The 17,442-nt window shown below is 37.5% G+C and overlaps 1 protein-coding gene across 9 annotated transcripts in view; it reads left to right on the top strand.

The window, feature by feature from the left end:
- The window catches only part of MBNL3 (muscleblind like splicing regulator 3), a 135,781-nt gene that overhangs the window by 101,125 nt on the left and 17,214 nt on the right, over positions 1-17,442 (top strand). For 8 of the 9 annotated variants that reach the window (XR_002122249.1, XM_019627469.1, XM_019627466.1 and 5 more), the window contains 2 exons: positions 13,783-13,974; positions 15,048-15,284. Coding sequence is in view for 8 of the 9 variants with exons in the window: in XM_019627469.1 (XP_019483014.1) it covers positions 13,783-13,974; positions 15,048-15,284 (429 nt within the window). In the remaining variant the exon portion in view is untranslated. Of the gene's footprint in view, positions 1-291; positions 379-13,782; positions 13,975-15,047; positions 15,285-17,442 lie in introns of all 9 variants that reach the window. The other variant, XM_019627474.1, reaches the window with a different exon arrangement.

The following is a 17,442-nucleotide window of genomic DNA, read 5'->3' as shown; positions in this document are numbered from 1 at the left end:
GCATTGATGAGTCACTAAAATTTTGCACTATGATTCTCTTTTTCCAGAAAGCCTAGGCAAATTTAAGTACAATAGATTTCCTGTTCTATACTATTAGTTCGCCAAAAATATTTGCCTTGGTATTTAGTGCTAATTAATTACATTATAAATTAGTTCCCGGGAAGTCACCAGTGAGCTCCTCAGAGTTCCTCTTTGGCCTTCAGGATTACTTTACATGGTTGAACTCCTTCTTCAAACTCTTTCCTGGACTTCCACACACTGAAGTATTTCCGTTCCTTCCTACATCCAAAGGGGCAGGGATCAGAAAGTCTTCTAAATACTGACAACTGTATGAAAAAAGCCACAGAGAAATGAATGTGCTTGGTGAGTCCAGAAAATGTGAGTAGATGGGAATACATCAAGTGAGTTTTCACCTACCTTTATTACACTCGGCCTCTCATGGGATGTTCTGGTTTGAGACTGAGCAAAGAATGGGAGCCAGATTTTATCACACACCTGAGCCCAGCGTTTCCTATATAGCTGGAGCATATATCTTTCCACAGGTCAAGGGACAGCATCAGGGCACCAAGCAGATGCCCTGTTTCAGAGAATCGGAGAGCAAGACCTGGGGTAAAGTAGGACTAAAGACATAAGGCTGACAATTCATCCTCTATTCAGCCTCCAGTAGAGTGTCTCCATTCTAACCCTCAACCCTTCATGCATTAGTGATTATGCTGGAGAATAGGGAGTGGCTTTTTTAGAGTCCAATATGAGACACATTGAGATTGTTTCCAGTCAAGATGGTGGAGTAGGCAAACGCTGTGCTTACGTCCCCTAAGAACCACATTAGATTTTGGGTTTCTTTGGATAAATACCCAGAAGTAGGATTTCTACGTCCTAATTTGTCTCTTGTTACAGCTTTTGTTTTAAGGTCTATTTTGTCTGGTATAAGTATTACAACCCCTCTACTCGGCACTGGAACCCTGGGGAGCCTGGTGGGGGCTGGGACCCCTTTATCCTCCGGAGTGGAGGGTGGGACCTCCGCAGCCGCGATCTCCTTAATTTTGAATGGTTGCACGCAGTTATGGGACCAGTCCGTTCTGCATGTCTGCACCACCTACCAGCCTCTAGGTGGCTTTTTCTGTATGTCTTTAGTTGTAGGACTTTGTTTCAGCTAGACTTCAGGTGATTCTCAATGATGGTTGTTCTGTAGTTTAGTTGTTCATTGCAGCATTATTTACAATAGCCAAGGCAAGAAGGCAACCCAGGTGTCCCTGAATTGATGAGTGGATAAAGAGGTGGTGGTACATATATACAATGAAATATTACTCAGCCATAAAAAAGAATGAAATCTTGCCATCTGCAACAACATGGATGGACCTAGAAGGTATTGTGCTGAGTGTAGTAGATAGAGAAAGACAAATGTCATACGATTTCACTTGTAAGTGGAATCTAAAAACCAAAATAAACAAACAAATGAAACAGAAACAAATTCACAGATACAGAGAACGTTTAGATGGTTGCCAGATGGGAAGGGGATTAGGGGTGGAAGAAAAAGAAGGGATTAAGAAGTACAAATTGGTTGTTACACAGTAGTCGTGGGGATGTAGAGTATAGCATAAGGAATATATTCAATAATATTGCAATAGGTATGCATGGTTGCAGATGGGTACTGGATTTATTGGGGTGATAAATGGGATGGGGTTGGGGGACGGTGAAAAAGGGGGAAGGGATTAAGAAATACAAATTGGTAGTTACAGAATAGTCATGGGGTTGTAAAGTAAAGCATAGGGAATATAGTCAATAATATGATAATAAATATGTATGGTGCCAGGTGGGTACTAGACTAATCAGGGAGATCACTTCTTAAATTATATAAATGTCTAACCACTATGCTGTGCACCTGAAATTAATAGAAAATAATATTGAATGAGAGCTGTAGTTGGAAATTTTATAAAAGTGGGGGAAAGGTGAAGGGGAATAAGAGGCTCAAAATTTCCAGGTATAAAACAAATAATATCATGGGGATGTAATGTACAGCATAGGGAATATAGTCAATAATATTGTGACAGTGTGGTATGGTGTCAGATGGTTGCTGGACTTATCATGGTGATTATTTCTTTTGGTATATAAATGTCGAATAACTATGGTGTACACCTGAAACTAATATAATATTGTAGAGTAGGTATAATTTAATAAAAAATCTTTTAAAAAAAAGATTTTATTGGGGAATCGGGGGAAGGGGAACAGAGAAGTTGCTGTTGTTTTTTGTTCTTCAGTCTAGTTGTGGAGGATGTTGCTTCACTGGCCCAAGTTGGCATCATCATTGCGCTCTTCCCGGGTGAGGCAGATCAGTCGCCGGCTTCTGGATGGCCGCTCACAGTGGCTGCTGGCTGCTCACACTGGCTGCTGGCTGCTCACACTGGCTGCCGGCTGCACACAGTAGCCCATGGCAACCCACTGCCACAGGGGCTGCAGCCTACGCCATCGCTGGCAACCCATGTTAGCCCAGCTCCAGGTTGAGCTGTTGTTCAGCATCTTAGCTGTAGAGGGCAGTGTCACTGGCTCTCATATGTGGGATCCGAACCGGGGCCCTCTGGCATCCCAAACCAGTTCTTAACCAACGCGCCACTCGGCCGGCCCTAATAAAAAATCTTTTAAAAAAGCACAATCATTAAACGTAACTAAAATTTAAAAGTTAAAAGAAAAGAGAGATCCATTGAGTTTTCTGGCCTCTTGTGATTTCTAATTTGATTCTCTGTGCTTTCTATAATAGAATACATTTCCCTTATTTCTTCAGTGAGGGCAATTTCAGATTTCAGGGTGTAGAACATGACTGATAGGACTCACAGGAGTACAATTTATTTTATAGCGTATCACAAAATATAAGACATTACTTAGAAGACCGCAAGGAACAATTGGAAATTACTTTTCTAACTTGTAGATTATTTAACAATAGCTGTTGTGATGTGATAAAATGATAAAAGTTTAATTTCTACAGTTATTATGTGTACAAAAAACTAATCCCACAGTGGTTGATATGATCCTCTTTTGCAGTCTAGAAACCTGTTTTGTAGGTGTGTTGTAATTAGGCTATTTACAATTTTAAGTGACATTCACTAGTCTGATTCAAAATAAATGTTCTTTATTATGGATCTTGGCCTTGATATTACTATAGAAGTAACATAATTTTACTTAATTTCTCTGATACCTACTCTCCCCAAACAATTATCTATCCCTTTTAGTGCCCCTCCCCCCCAATCCGATTATTTTCTCTGAAATAGTCAAGCTTTTGTTTAAATTTCCAGTCCTGGATGTTCGTATGGTTGCATATTAAGACCTGTTTGATATCACTGGCTTGAACTTCAAGTCTTTCCACGGAACATAGTTTGATCTGTTTCTAGGATACCAGAAGAGCACATCTGCTTTTGGAAAACTGAGTATAGTTTGCTTATTATAAGCCCTCAGATTAAGGGGATGTCAACATAAATGGGATGGTAGCTAGAGAACAGATTCTGTTCAGTGTGACTGAACAATGAATAAAAGCCACACCTAGTCAATTTGGGTGGAATGCTTGCTGTAGCAGGCAAGCTTTTTCACTGCATTTAACAGGTCCGAATTGACATTTGCTTGTATAAAATTCCACCTCTGAAAGCTTTTGTTAGCTTTATTGAGGAAGTTTAGCAAGTGAGACAATGGGTGTGACTCCCTAATATTTTTCAGTGCAGTTTAAAAGACAGAGTTTCTGATGTTCACAGCAAAAAGAAATTTATAAGTTTAAGAACTCCTCTTGGCATAATTAGGAGGTAAACATGAGTACTATAGAAGAGTTTTAGGAAAAGTCAACACACTGGATTGAATACTCTGAAGCAAAGTGAATATTTTAAAATTTCAGTTTCACAACTAGGAGTTTTTATTACAGGAAGGAAGGATTCTCACTGCTAGATGTAATGGATGTAGGTATAAAGTGGATATGATGTTATAAGGCTATTGAAATATTTTTTATTTAGACATTTAGCATAACCCATACCTCTCCATATCTAGTAAATTCCTTTAGTTTCTCTCTCTGAATGCAGTGATTCACATGGAGGCAGTTCCTTTTTCTTTTTTTTTTTTAGATTTTTATTGGGGAATTGGGGGAGGGGAACAGATAAGTTGCTGTTCTTTTGTTCTTCAGTCTAGTTGTGGAGGACGTCGTTTCACTGGCCCATGTTTGGTATTATCATTGCGCTCTTCCCAGGTGAGGCAGATTGGTCGCCGGCCATTGGACGGCTGCTCACGGCGGCTCTTGGAAACTCATGTCGACTGCCAGCCACTCAGGGTAGCTTACAGCAGCCCACTGCAGCTCCACTGCAGCCTACGCCGTCGCTGGCGACTCATGGCAGCCCAGCTCCAGGTTGAGCTGTTGTTCACCATCTTAACTGTAGAGGGTGCAGCATCACTGGCCCTCATGTGGGATCCGAACTGGGGCCCTGCTGCTCAGAGCTGGCGTCCCAAGCCAACTCTTAACTAACACACCACTCAACCAACCCAAGACAGTTCTTTACACACAGGCAAACTTGACTCAGTTGAGTGTATTCACCTAATGATTTATATAGAAGTGATTGGTTCAGCACATTTGGCTCGGCCATTGGGGAGTGCCAAATCCTCTGGTTTGCTGTATGCTTTTCATGGCTTGTGTTTCTGTATCCAAGTTTTGGTGTTCCAAATCACAGAGGCTGTAAGCATGGGTTCCACTCCAGGCTTTTCCTTTATCTCAGAATCATCCATTGTCTGTCTGAACCCTCCCTACCTTTTTACATCATTTGTGTAATTCTGTTTAACCAAATACATTTCTCATGTTTATCTGACATTAATATGGTAAAAAATGAAGGTGATGTAACACTTCAGAACCAAAAGGGGAAAAATAGGAAGTTCCAGTAGATAGGAGGAAGCGAGATACACTAATTAATTGAATAATATAATAATTTTTAGACTAATGTTTTTAATGTTTATCTTTACATAAGAGCTATAAGGTATGTTGTTTTACTCTATGAAACTTTGGACTTAAACAGTTTTAAATGAATAGAAGTAAAATTGCAAAATATTTATTTACTTTTTAATTTTTGAAAACATTTAATAGTTAATAGTTAAATGATTTAGTAGTTATCTCACTGAGATACTTTATACATTTTGCATATTCACATCAGAGTTACAGTTTTTCTAGTTCACATAAACTAATTTTATTGACTGAAGTATTTATGCTATCTCCCTATTGTCATGGCTCTTTTGTTAAAAATTGTCTTGAAAAAGGTGGGCAAGGCATTTTGTGGATTTCACAGAAAAGGAAACTATGTCCATGTTCCAGATTACCAGTCTCATGGTCAGTACAGAGGTCATAGTGTTTTAATGGTGGTTCTTCAGTGGGTTTCTCAGTTTTTCTACTCACAAAATGATAAATGATGCCATTTAGTTATTTCATCTTGATGTGGTGACATTAAATGTTTTTAAAAGTGATTTTTGCCAAATGTTCCAGTCAGTAGATGACAGGCATAAAGCTAACATGCTCTTAATATAATTATGACTGTCATTATCATGTGAAGTTCCATATTGGCTGAAGTTGATTCAATCACATCATAGGAGTGCGTGGAGTGAAACCGTACTACGTTTTCTAAAAGATTAGAGGTTTTACTTATAGATATAGCAACTGAAACCTCACATTATTTCTTTGCTTAACAAATTATCCCAGGGGTAGACTTACCTTGAGGTTAGTGAAGGCTCAGGGCCCCTCATTTGCATGGTCTCCTTCCAAGATCCTGGGAGAAGCCCTAGTAATATGTTTAGTGTGTTTGTAAAATTTGGAAAATGTATTTCTGTATTCTTTGTTCTTAAAACTCCTCTCCCCAACTCTAGTGCCTAAACTTTAGGCCCCACAGATCCTGGATTTACTCCTGATTGCAATTAGTGGTCCAAAGTAGAGTAGTTATTCAGGCCCTTTCCCAAGGCTGTGTATGTTAAACAGCTTAAAGCTCCTTTTATAGTAAAACAAAATAAATCACATCAGCAGTAGCTTTGGTGCCCAGTGCCAACTCTGTTAATACACAATATGAAATCTTTTTTTTTTCAAAAGTTAAACAAAAATGCTACTACACTCCTGTAGCCAAACAGAGGGCATATAATTTTACTAACCAATGTCACCCCAATAAATTTAATTAAAAATACCAGAGGGCATTTGTACATTATACCTTTTACAGGGCCCAATTTCTTTGATAGTGATAAATCTCAACATTTCTCTCTTTATCTTCCCTCATGTATTCCCATGGGATACATTAAATGTCATCTCCTCTCAGTTCATTTTGTCTCCTTTTCCCCCTGGGGCTGGTTAGCTCAGCTGGTTAGAGCCTGGTGCTAATGAGACCATGTGGGCCCCGTTTGCCTCCCTGTTCTTGGTCACAGTCTAAGCCATAGCCAGCAGGAAATTTGGAGGGCTCTGTGAAAAGCTTTTTCCCTGATGGAAGATCAAACAACAGTAACAGCAAGCAAAACCAATGCTTGACAATCTCACCTATAAAGAATGATGTGTTTCTTATCAAAACCATCCCTGTGCTCAGATCTCCATCACAAGACCTAGTATTAAATCCTGTAGTCGCCCCCTGCACCTGATAATAATCTTAAAGTTAAACTGGTCCCCCAAACAAAACTAATTTGTCTTAATATCCTTTATGGATCTACTAAATATTTTAAACCCTTCTTTACCTAGTCTCCTGTCTTACAACATTTTGTGGGTACCAGTCATATTAACAATTCACTAGTTACCTGGAACCACACATTATGTAATAAGTTGCATATTTTGATCTATTGTATTACTAAACTGTTTTTTTTTTACAGAACTCTTCTGGTACTGATGATTTAGCCATTCCAATTAAAAAAATGCATACATACATATATGCTTGTCATACTGTTTGATCTAGCATTTCACACCTATATCAAAAGACAATTTGTGAGTGGCCTTCTGCTTAAAGTCTCCCTCAGTAGAGAGCAAAACTGATGGATTTATCCACTATTTTTGATCCCTGAGTGTTTCTTTTGTACTGTGATTTTTGAATTAGGTTTTTCTAATTGGTAATCCTAAAAGTAATCAATGGTTTAGGAATCCCTTTTCACTCTAATTCAGTAAATATTTATTGAGCATCTACTTTGCGCCAAACATTTAAAAGGTTAGACGTGGATAAAAAATAAAAACAGTCTACCCTCTAGGAAAGCATGACAATAGTAAGATGGTGAATTAACATTTGTGTGATCCCCTTAATTTATGATTTATACCCAATCCTCTGTATTTTTATAGCTTTGGGTTTTCCTTTTTTCTCCATAGAGGATCTTTCTATTAACCATGTGAGGTTATGTTTTGATTTGTGTTATTATTTTGATGGATGTAGTGGTTGCTTGTTGAACCCCTCCCTGATCATTATAACCCTTAGCATCCATTTACCCTAGACTCGAACTGAGATGTTTATAATCTTTAGGATTCCTGTGGGCTTTTTCTTAGCTCATGCCATTTCTCCCTCAAACAATCTATATGTTGTTTCATACCTTTTGTTTAAATTGGGTAGCCACTTGGTTGTTTTTTCTAATACTTTTCCTTTCCTAGTGGAATGCTAAAGTTAATTGAATTGTCATTATTATTACATGGTGGTTCCTCAGCAAATAATTTTTAGGTCCATTCTTGTTCACTTCTCAGGAAAGAAGTCAAAATTGCTGGGTGGTGAACAAATTATGTGGTAAATAGATGATGAGTTATAGAAATGTACACTTGAAACCTATGTAATTTTACTAACCATTGTCACCCCAATAAATTTGAATTTTAAAAAAATAATTTAAAAAATTGCTTTACCCATCTAAGGAAGACGTCATTTGCACTCTAGCAAGATCCTTACCTTTAGTAATCATCTTGGTGTTATGCTCATCTTTTGTGTGCAGGTGCCTACTTTGCAGCTTCTCCTCCACCAAATAAACAGGCAAATCGAAACCATGATTTGTCCTCTTTCATGCTATACTTTACACTTTTTATACCCACAATAATCAATTGATCCTTCCACCTACTGGCCTACTTTCAATGCTTCCTCTTATTTGGACACTCCTGTGATTAATAAGGTCAGAAAATCCAGGTCTAGGTGAGAACAACTATCCGCTTTTGACCCTTGAACTTATTATTATTTTTTTTTAGCTCTTTCTGGAGCCACAGTGACTTACTTATTAACAAGTATGATTAGTACATAAACACCACTATCTGCTTGTATCTGTTTATAAAGTTAACTCTCAATTACTGAGGGACCAATTAACTAATCTGGCGGTTATGTGGGCCTCCCACTGTGCCTTTTGGCCACTTCAGTCTCCACAGAAAATCACTCCAAAAGTGTGTGGGATTGACCAAGCAAAAACTATGAAACCAAGGTTATTCATTTCTGCTCCATGTGAACACTTACTGCAGTCTGATAGATACTAAAATTATACATTTCAATGTGTTTTGGGATAATCTAAGGATAGAAATACACAAGGTGATGGTAAAAAGGGCTTCCTTTTATACTGTATCAATGCTTGTAAATGAGCAATAAAATTAAGGTATGAGTGCTAATAAGACTTACAAGTGTTATTTTTCTGGTGTTAAAAATCAACTCAAGAAATTGTTACCCAATGTTCACCAGCCTATAAAAGAAAATGTTTAGTTGTCCACCTTTAGACAGGAGCTCAGAGAGAGAAGGCCTCAATTATTATATTGACTTCAGGCGAAGATTAGCCACAGGTGACTTAAAGTATTTTGCATTCATCCAACAATAATTGTAACTGACCTTGGATATTACTGAAGTAGCTACAAATAGATATAGGCTGATGGGGACACACAATATTGATTTAGCATAACATTTAATGTTTATTTCTTTATACTAGCTTGAAGAATAACCCATTTTAAGTAATAAGTCAATGTTCCTAAAATGTATGTATAAACTAGACATATTTATTTGAGGCATAGTTTTTCATTTAATTGCATTATTATTCAAAGGTGTTTCAGAGTCCTTTGAGACCAATATGTAGTGACTCCTAAAATTTTACCTTTACAGGATTCCATCTATCTCTGCATCCCTAGTTACTGAGTAGTTATTCTTCTATTAACAAGTGGTTAAGAATCTTAATTGTAGTGACTATTTAAAAGAACATTTTAGCTAATTCTTTGGTATCGGTTTCTAAAGCCAAACTTTTCCAACTTGTGGAATCTTGTCACAAGTATTAAATGCACATCAATAGATTTATATAGAATTAGCACGTTACTCCAGAAATTGATGGAGTGCTTTATTTTTTGGAATCCTCTAGAACGAGGGTCAGCAAACTTTTCTGTAAATGACTAAATTGTAAAAATTTTAGGCTTTGTGGGAACAGGCAAAGTTGAGGATATTATGTAGGTACTTGTATAACAAGAAAGAAAGCAAATATCCACAACTTTTTTGTAATAGAGATCTACGAATGAGCACAGTGGGATTTATTTATGGGCACTGAACTATGAATTTCATGGAATTTTCATGCATTATGAAATATTATTTATCTTTTACTTTTTTTCAACCATTTAAAAATGTATGAGCTATTCTCAACCATTCTGACCATACAAAAACAGGGCTGGCCGGATATGGCTGAGGAGCTGTTGTTCGCCAACCCTTATCCTAGAACACAAGCTCTTAAACTGTAAGTAGTCCATGAGCCTGCACCAGAGGTAAATTTCATTGAGGTCCTTAAACTTCCTGAGATCACATGCAGCATTTCGTACACACATGAACTTTTCTGTGGACGCATCCACAGCTTTGATCTGACTCTCAGATAAATCTGAGACTAAATCAGGACTAAAAAAGATTAGGGTCCATTGTGCTAGAGACAATTCACTGATTTTTAGGAGGCATTTCCTAAAACCCCTGATAGCTTCTAGGTACTGTGCAAGTCAATGGGAGCCCACAGGAATTCCTACCCTAGGAGCTGCTAATCCTGCTAGAGACGTTGAGGGTAAATAATTGTCTTGGTGATTTTTTATTCATAAAGTCGGTTGTCTCCACCATTCTTGTTGGTTTTATCAAAATCAGAGAAAGCTGAAAATCCACACCTCTAGTTCTAGGAGGAAAATTTTTCTCATATTTTCAAATATTTAGTAAATAAGTTAGGTTTCAGTGAATATGTGAAACATATTTAAGTGTCCAGACTGTTTCAGGCTATAAATAGAAATCAGATTCAATGTGTTCGGATCCTTCTTTAAAATGAAGATCACCCCATGGATTGGTTCATGTTAGCTCAACTGACATCTAGGGCTGCAATATAGGTGTAAATGGATTAAAGTTGCTTATTAAACTGGGGAATATAATCATTAATGTTGTAAATACTTTTCAGGGAGCCAGATGGACTCATGTCTTGTTAGGGAGACCACTTCATAGTCAGTGTAGAGGCCTGACCACCACACTGTATTTCTGAAGCTGACATTGAATAATAATGTATGTCAACTATAATTATATATATATATAGTCACGGGACATGGAGTAGAGTGTGGGAATGGAGTCAATGGAATTGTAATAGATAAGTATGATATCGGGGGTCGGAGGGCAGTAGATGGGGGAGGGAGGTTGTTTCCGTGTGAGGGGTGAAAAGGATAACTATTGCATTGTTCTGTACACCTGAAACTAACAGTAACAAATTTTTTTAAAAATCTACAACTACTGTATAAGATGCACCCAGTTTTTAGACCCTGTATTTTTCAAAAAGGGGTCTTATACATGAAGTTAAATCAATAGTATATATTGTCTTATACATGATGTTAAAACAGTAGTAGATTGAGGGGCGGTTATCACTTTGTGAGGGGTGTAAATGTCTAACTATTACATTGCTTTGTACATCTGAAACTAATAAAAAATAAATAAACTAGGGTCAAATCTGAAAAAAACAAACTGAATGTGTGTGCTGAGGTTGCAGGCAGTTGGACTTAACTGGTGGCTGTTAGCCAAACAAAGCTAAGCCCTTGAATGCTCAAATTCATGAAATGGAGTAGTTACCCTGGGGCAGAGGTGGTAGTGAGAAAACAGTTTGAAAACAAATAAGAAGCTCAGGAGTTCCTGCCTATGCCCTAGAGTTGAGAGTAAAAGAACTTGCTTCTTCTCAATAAGCAGTGTTGTATCAATAGAATGAAGTTTGTACTCAAGGAGGAAATGGTTATAAAAGTTATAATGCTTATTTTAAAACCTAAAGATGGCACAATGTAGTATGTGGTGAAACATTAAAAAAATCTAAACATTTTCAGCAAGCCCCTTGTACTTTTTATATAGACTTTTAATTAATTTACAGCTTTTTTTCATACACTTGGAGAATATACCAAATTTAAGAAGGCTAAAATATATTCCAAAGAAAGCAGAAGTTAACTAAGAAAATTTCCCCCCGAAAAAAAAGAGATGAAAAATTATGGAAGTTCAGAGCTACTATAAATAGGAAGCATTGCTTACATGTACATTAGACTTAACTATTATTAATTGATCAGTATTTATTAGTCATTGATGAAAATCCACTCACCTACATGTCTTTCTTTTAATTCAATAGTTTTTTTGTGTGTTTTTTTTAACTGAGCCATCCTGCCACCTGTTGGCAGCTCAGAGGCTGCTCAGCACGGGCCGGGACTCGAACCACTGTTGCTCAGAGCTCAAACCCTTGAGCAAGCTGTTAACCAACTGAGCCACTTGGCGGCCCTCCTCAATAGTTTTTTTAAGTTTAATAATGGTCCTTCCCAGTTCTGTAAAAGGTACAAGCAAAAAGTATCCAAGAGAATAAGATGGTGACTTTAGTGAGAAATTTACTATGAAGGAGAAAAAAAAAGTACAACAAAGAGTATTATTGTGTGGTTCAAATCTGGAGTTTTTGAGATTAGAGAGTCTTGCTGTTTTTGAGACAAACATAAGTCATCAAATTGATAAGGTCTGCCTTTTTTTGTGGAAGCATGCCTGGGTGGCTGTATCCAAGAGACTTCCATCTCATTATGTAAAATAATATTATATCAGCTAATTGCTGGAGCTTCATATCTCATGCAATGAAAAGTATGGCATGTCCCTATGACCTTTTACATCACAGTACTTAGTTAGGCTGACTGTTCTCAAACCTTAAAGTACTTCCCCTGACTTTCTTGGCACCTTTGTTACTCCTTTCCTCTTAAAGCTCTTGGCTTCTCTACTCACCCTAGTGAATCTTGCCAGCTTGGTGGGGAGAGAGGTTCTTTATGTCTTTCCTAATTGCCAATTAGCTAATTTGATAAATTCATCTAAGATAGAGTGCTAATGGGGAAATACTTCCTTCCAAGTTGAACATGGTTTATAACAGGGACTTCATGGAGAATGCTGCACTGGTGAAAATTTCAAATCAAACGAGGGGGTGGTGCAGTCAATATACTATATTTCTCCTCACTTCATGCTCCACGGCCTCCTATTCTACCTGTATTTAGAGCTGTTTCTATAAATGTGATTTAGCAGAAGGTGTGGGCACAGCTTATGAGTACAACAGATTCATTATTTTTTTGGTGAATGAAATAAAAAAAGAAAGCAAGAAGATACACTATTAGTAATACACAATGAAACACCACCAGTTGCACAAAAATGCACTTCCTTATAAAGTATTGGTAATGTACTACATTTAACCATGATTTGTTATTAATTCATTAAAATGCTTAAATTGATTTTTAAACATCAGCACTGATTATATCAGTCTAACAGTCATTCACTAAGTATTGGGTACTACAGAGGAGACACGAGAACTATCAAAGAAATTATAACCACATTGAGAAGCAAAGACTCCCACATGAGGAACAGATTAGAAAACAACATAGTAAGATAATAAATTATATGGTTACAGATAATAAATGCAAAGCATATATCAAGCTCTTCAAGGTCAGGACTTCTTAAAAATAGAAAAACTAGTAAGAGCCCTTTGCATTTCTAAAGATTTTCTTTGCAAGTTATACTCCAGTTTATGTACCTTATAATCCTGTTATCTTATTTCTTCCTGCCTAACAGTGATCCTTGTAGTATTTGGAGGGCCTTTTTTTGAACTGTGGATATCATTTGGACCCCTAGGTAAAGACAAGGCTGGACAAGTCAAATTAGTTTGTGAAATAGGACCTCTATCTTTTAATGACCATACCAATCTCATTTTAGGTAGAGGGCAGGAAGGTGTTAAAGCTCCCACTTTTTAAATCTACCCCTTTCTTCTCACTCATTGCTGTATTCCGTAACTGATAGTGGACCAAGAAGAGAAGCAAGGGTTTGGTAGCGCAGATGGGAACTGTGGTAGAACAGGCAGCCTTCGAGCCAAGTACTGATGGGGAAGAGGAAGGAGGAACGTGAAACAAAGGGGGCTTTCAGGAGAACCTGAAACCTGCCTGCGGAGGCCGTGCCTGTAGTAGGAGACAAGCAAGGCTGCCCATACGGATGCTGTCATTGGTTACATGGTTTTTAGTTTAAAATGGGAGGGCTAGAGAAAACACATTTGGAACAGGCTCCATCAATGAGATTTAACTTGGCTAATTCAGGACGGTTAAAATTATGTGGTTGGTTTTGTCAGTTTACCAATAACTTTGCTGCCCAAAGAGATTTGTTGGTTTCAAAGCAACTCTAATATGGATACTAGTAGGAGACTAAAAATAAATTAGAAGAAACACTGACAAATTTTGATATGGTTTAAGCTTTCTGAAAGAATGCCTTCTTGTGTAATAAGAGGAATAATCTGTTTACCTCTAACACTTTTTTTTCTCTTTTAAACATACAGACTTCCTTTCCAATGACTCCATCACTTGCAGCTAATCCTGCCATGGCTTTCAATCCTTACTTACCTCATCCTGGAATGGGCCTGGTTCCTGCTGAACTTTTACCAAATGCACCTGTTCTGATTTCTGGAAACCCACCTCTCGCGTTGCCAGGAGCTGCTGGTCCAAAACTGATGCGTTCAGATAAGCTGGAGGTATTTGTTTAGAAATATATAAATACCTATAGGGTAAGATATTAACCTTATGCATAAAACAACATTCTCAGGGCCCAATGTTTTGAATGCTTTAAATAAGTGCAACTGGGTTTTTAGTTAATGGAGTATAACCTCAGAAAAATGTTAAACATTTTTATACTGCAGTTATACCCTGTTGTGAAGTACGTTGGTCAGTTGTACGGTACATCAAACAGTGTCTTAGTGTACCCAGTCACAGACTGGGATGCGGAGTCCCCTTTGCTATGGCATGGGAAGTCTGGTTGGAATGCTCCTTTTACCCAGGCTCCAGCTTCATAGACTGGAATTACTCTATTTGTTGATGAGTCTCTACTTGCTAAAATAATCAAACTGAAAAAGTAGATACTCTGTGAATGAAGAGTCTAAATGAGTCTCATAGTGTCTGAACTTTTTCTCCATTTTAAGAATGATGTACTAGATATTAAGTATCCCTTGATGTCTAAGAAAAGAAAATCTGAAAGAAATTTCAAACAGCTGTCTAACTTATGGAAGTCCTTCAGACATCTTTTAATTATTATTCATAAGTTGAAATACATAATTAGTCAATTTCTCCCACTGTCAGCTCCACTGGCAACTCCTTAAATGCCTGGCAGTATATCATAATGGAATCCGATTGTATATGTAATGTAATACGTCCATGGTCCACAAATCTGCTTGTGGACAAGCACATTGCTATGTGATAAAGACTCATCTTGGACCTGAATAAAATAACTCCCTCTTGCAAGCTTAGCTAATTACAGTTTAGGGTGTGTATTAAGTGGAAGATTAAAAAATGGTTTCCAATAACACTTTTAAGCATTTTTATTTCAATGTAAGGAAAACAGACAACTTTGGGGGGAATGGAATTGTTTTTCTAGGAGTAGAAATTGTGTTTACATCTCATAGTGAATATGGATTCACACTATGCTTCAGATTTTTAGATTTTTTTCCTAAGTAGATGACAAAATAACATGTTCTATTCCTTTTACATTCACTGGCAAAATAAATAAAAGCTAATCACCTTCAGTCAGCAATGTGATTTTTTTTTCTTTAAGGTTTGCCGAGAGTTTCAGCGTGGAAATTGTACCCGTGGTGAGAATGATTGCCGCTATGCTCACCCTACCGATGTTGCTATGATTGAGGCAAGTGATAATACTGTGACCATCTGCATGGATTACATCAAAGGCCGATGCTCCCGGGAGAAATGCAAGTACTTTCATCCTCCTCCACACTTGCAAGCCAAACTCAAGGCATCTCATCACCAGATGAACCATTCAGCTGCCACTGCAATGGTAAGAACAGGCCAGGACTTGTGCACTGTATTTTGGGGTAAATGATTAGTATCTTCCTCAATGTGTGTAATATCTTGTAACAGTAATCTTGGATAGTCATGAGTTGACCTTAATATGAATAGCCAAGGTGATAAGCAGGAAAAGAGAACCTATTTATTCTACTTCATTCACTAAAATTTTCTAAAGGTAATTATTTAAAAGCTTTACTGATGATTTTCATCTACTGTGCTTGTTCTCTCATTTTTAGAGAAAGAGAAAATTATATAATTTAAACAGTCAATTATTTTTGAGGGGTTTTTAAAGCCTGACTAACCTTAGTACCCCCAAAAAAGGCAGCAGATTGCTTCTCTGCCTGTGAGCCATAATTGATAGTGGATGCTTTTCTACTAACATCCTGTAATGCCTTTCAAAAACAGAGGACTTGGAAGATGGGATGGTAAGTGGGCTGTAATTTCCCAAAGGTTAAGGTTCTTTTTCCTTTAGGGAGGAGTGGTTTCAAGGCAGCAGCCAGGGGAGGCTGGAGACACATGTCTATAATACATGGTTGGGAGAAGAGGCCTGGCAAATAGAGTTGTCCTAGTGAGTCAGTTTTGGGAAAAGTTAGTTCTACTTAACACTGAAAGGTAGGAGCGAGGAAACATATTTGCATACCACACTACAGTGTGTTAGGTTGAGAAATAGGAATTGTGATTACTTAAGTTTGTCACAGCTGTCAATCATTTTGATAAGCTACTTGCTATTGCTTTATTTCTCAGCCTGAGCCTTTCCTCATGTAATAGGGTATAACAGTCCAATGAGGGACAAAACCCTGAGGAAACTTCACATTTTTGTGGAGGAAAATCACCGACACAACCCTGAAGCCCCTGACAGAAACTTTACCTTTTCATAAGAGAGGATATTTGTTTTCAAACACCCCTATTTGTTAACGTTTTCCTCATAATGAATTGAAATCTACCTCGCTGTAACTGGAACTTACACTTATTTTATAACAGAAAACAAGTGAAGCCCTATTCCATATGAGTGTGAGTCTGATGTCTTTTCTCTAAACCAGGCACCCCACATTTCTCCAAACTTTTCTTGTAGGTTATGGCTTTAAGGACACAGCACCAATTTTGGACTTGTTCCACTTTTTCAATCCCCCTTGTTCTCTCAGAACTGAACCCATTACTTTGTGAAAGATCTGAGCACCAAAGTAGAACAAACTTATTTTCTCCCTTGATCTGGACAATATAATCTGTTAATGAATGTTAAAAAAAGACTTCACCACATGTTTTTATCTTAAATTCCTTTGAATGAGGGTATTTTAAGCTATGAAAATATGAAGCTATCCAAAATGTTCAATGTAGAATTTAAGCCTCCAATTTTTGGATTATTTCTGTTGGTGGCATAGAGTTCAGAAACAATGTGTACCTATTACAAAGGAAAGGAATATAGTTGGTCCCCTAAAAATAAAGGTTGTCATATGCGTGGGGCATATAATAAATGGCTTACTTGTGCCATTGTGTACCTGTCCCACACTCAGGCATGGAGCCTTCATATGTGTGGGCCCATTTCTGATGATCTGGGTGGGTTTGGTAGGCTGCATATAAGTCAGCCCCAAACTTCCACATAGAAATTTAAATTTTATATAGTAGGCCTTCAATTGGTACTTGTGAATGTCAATATAAAATTCCTTTCTGAGTAACTGATCAGAGCAGAGTCTTAGTGGTAAAGTCAAATTGGCCCATAGGAATTTGAAGTAAGATTAAACAAAGGAGGCTTTCCATGAAGAAGTTTAAGCTTTCTATATTTTTAAGGATTCAGAGTAGAAATGCTTTGTAAAGGAGATAGTTTTACACTGTTCGTGTGCATAGTTCAGGTTGGCTTCACTGAAAGCAGCTTATATGCACTTAAAAGAAAAAGACTTGAAAGTCTGATATTTAATTTCTCAAAGAAAATAGAGGTAATCTTTTGGCCTTCTTTATCCACAGGAGTATGGAGGTTATGGTATATCCCTTTTTAGCATGTGGAAGGCTAGTTACTCAGCACAAGTGTTCCTGTCTCCTTAGGAATTTGGAGCATACCTAGTTGTTGTTGCTGGGACATGTTTTTTAAGTAATGTGCAATTTGCTGAGAAAAAATGTAATGCCAGAGTTCTCCAATGAGTCTGATCCAGGGA

The sequence above is a fragment of the Hipposideros armiger genome, unplaced genomic scaffold, assembly GCF_001890085.2.
Source record: "Hipposideros armiger isolate ML-2016 unplaced genomic scaffold, ASM189008v1 scaffold_733, whole genome shotgun sequence".
Lineage (NCBI taxonomy): Eukaryota > Metazoa > Chordata > Mammalia > Chiroptera > Hipposideridae > Hipposideros > Hipposideros armiger.
This window is presented reverse-complemented; position numbering and strand designations above follow the sequence as displayed.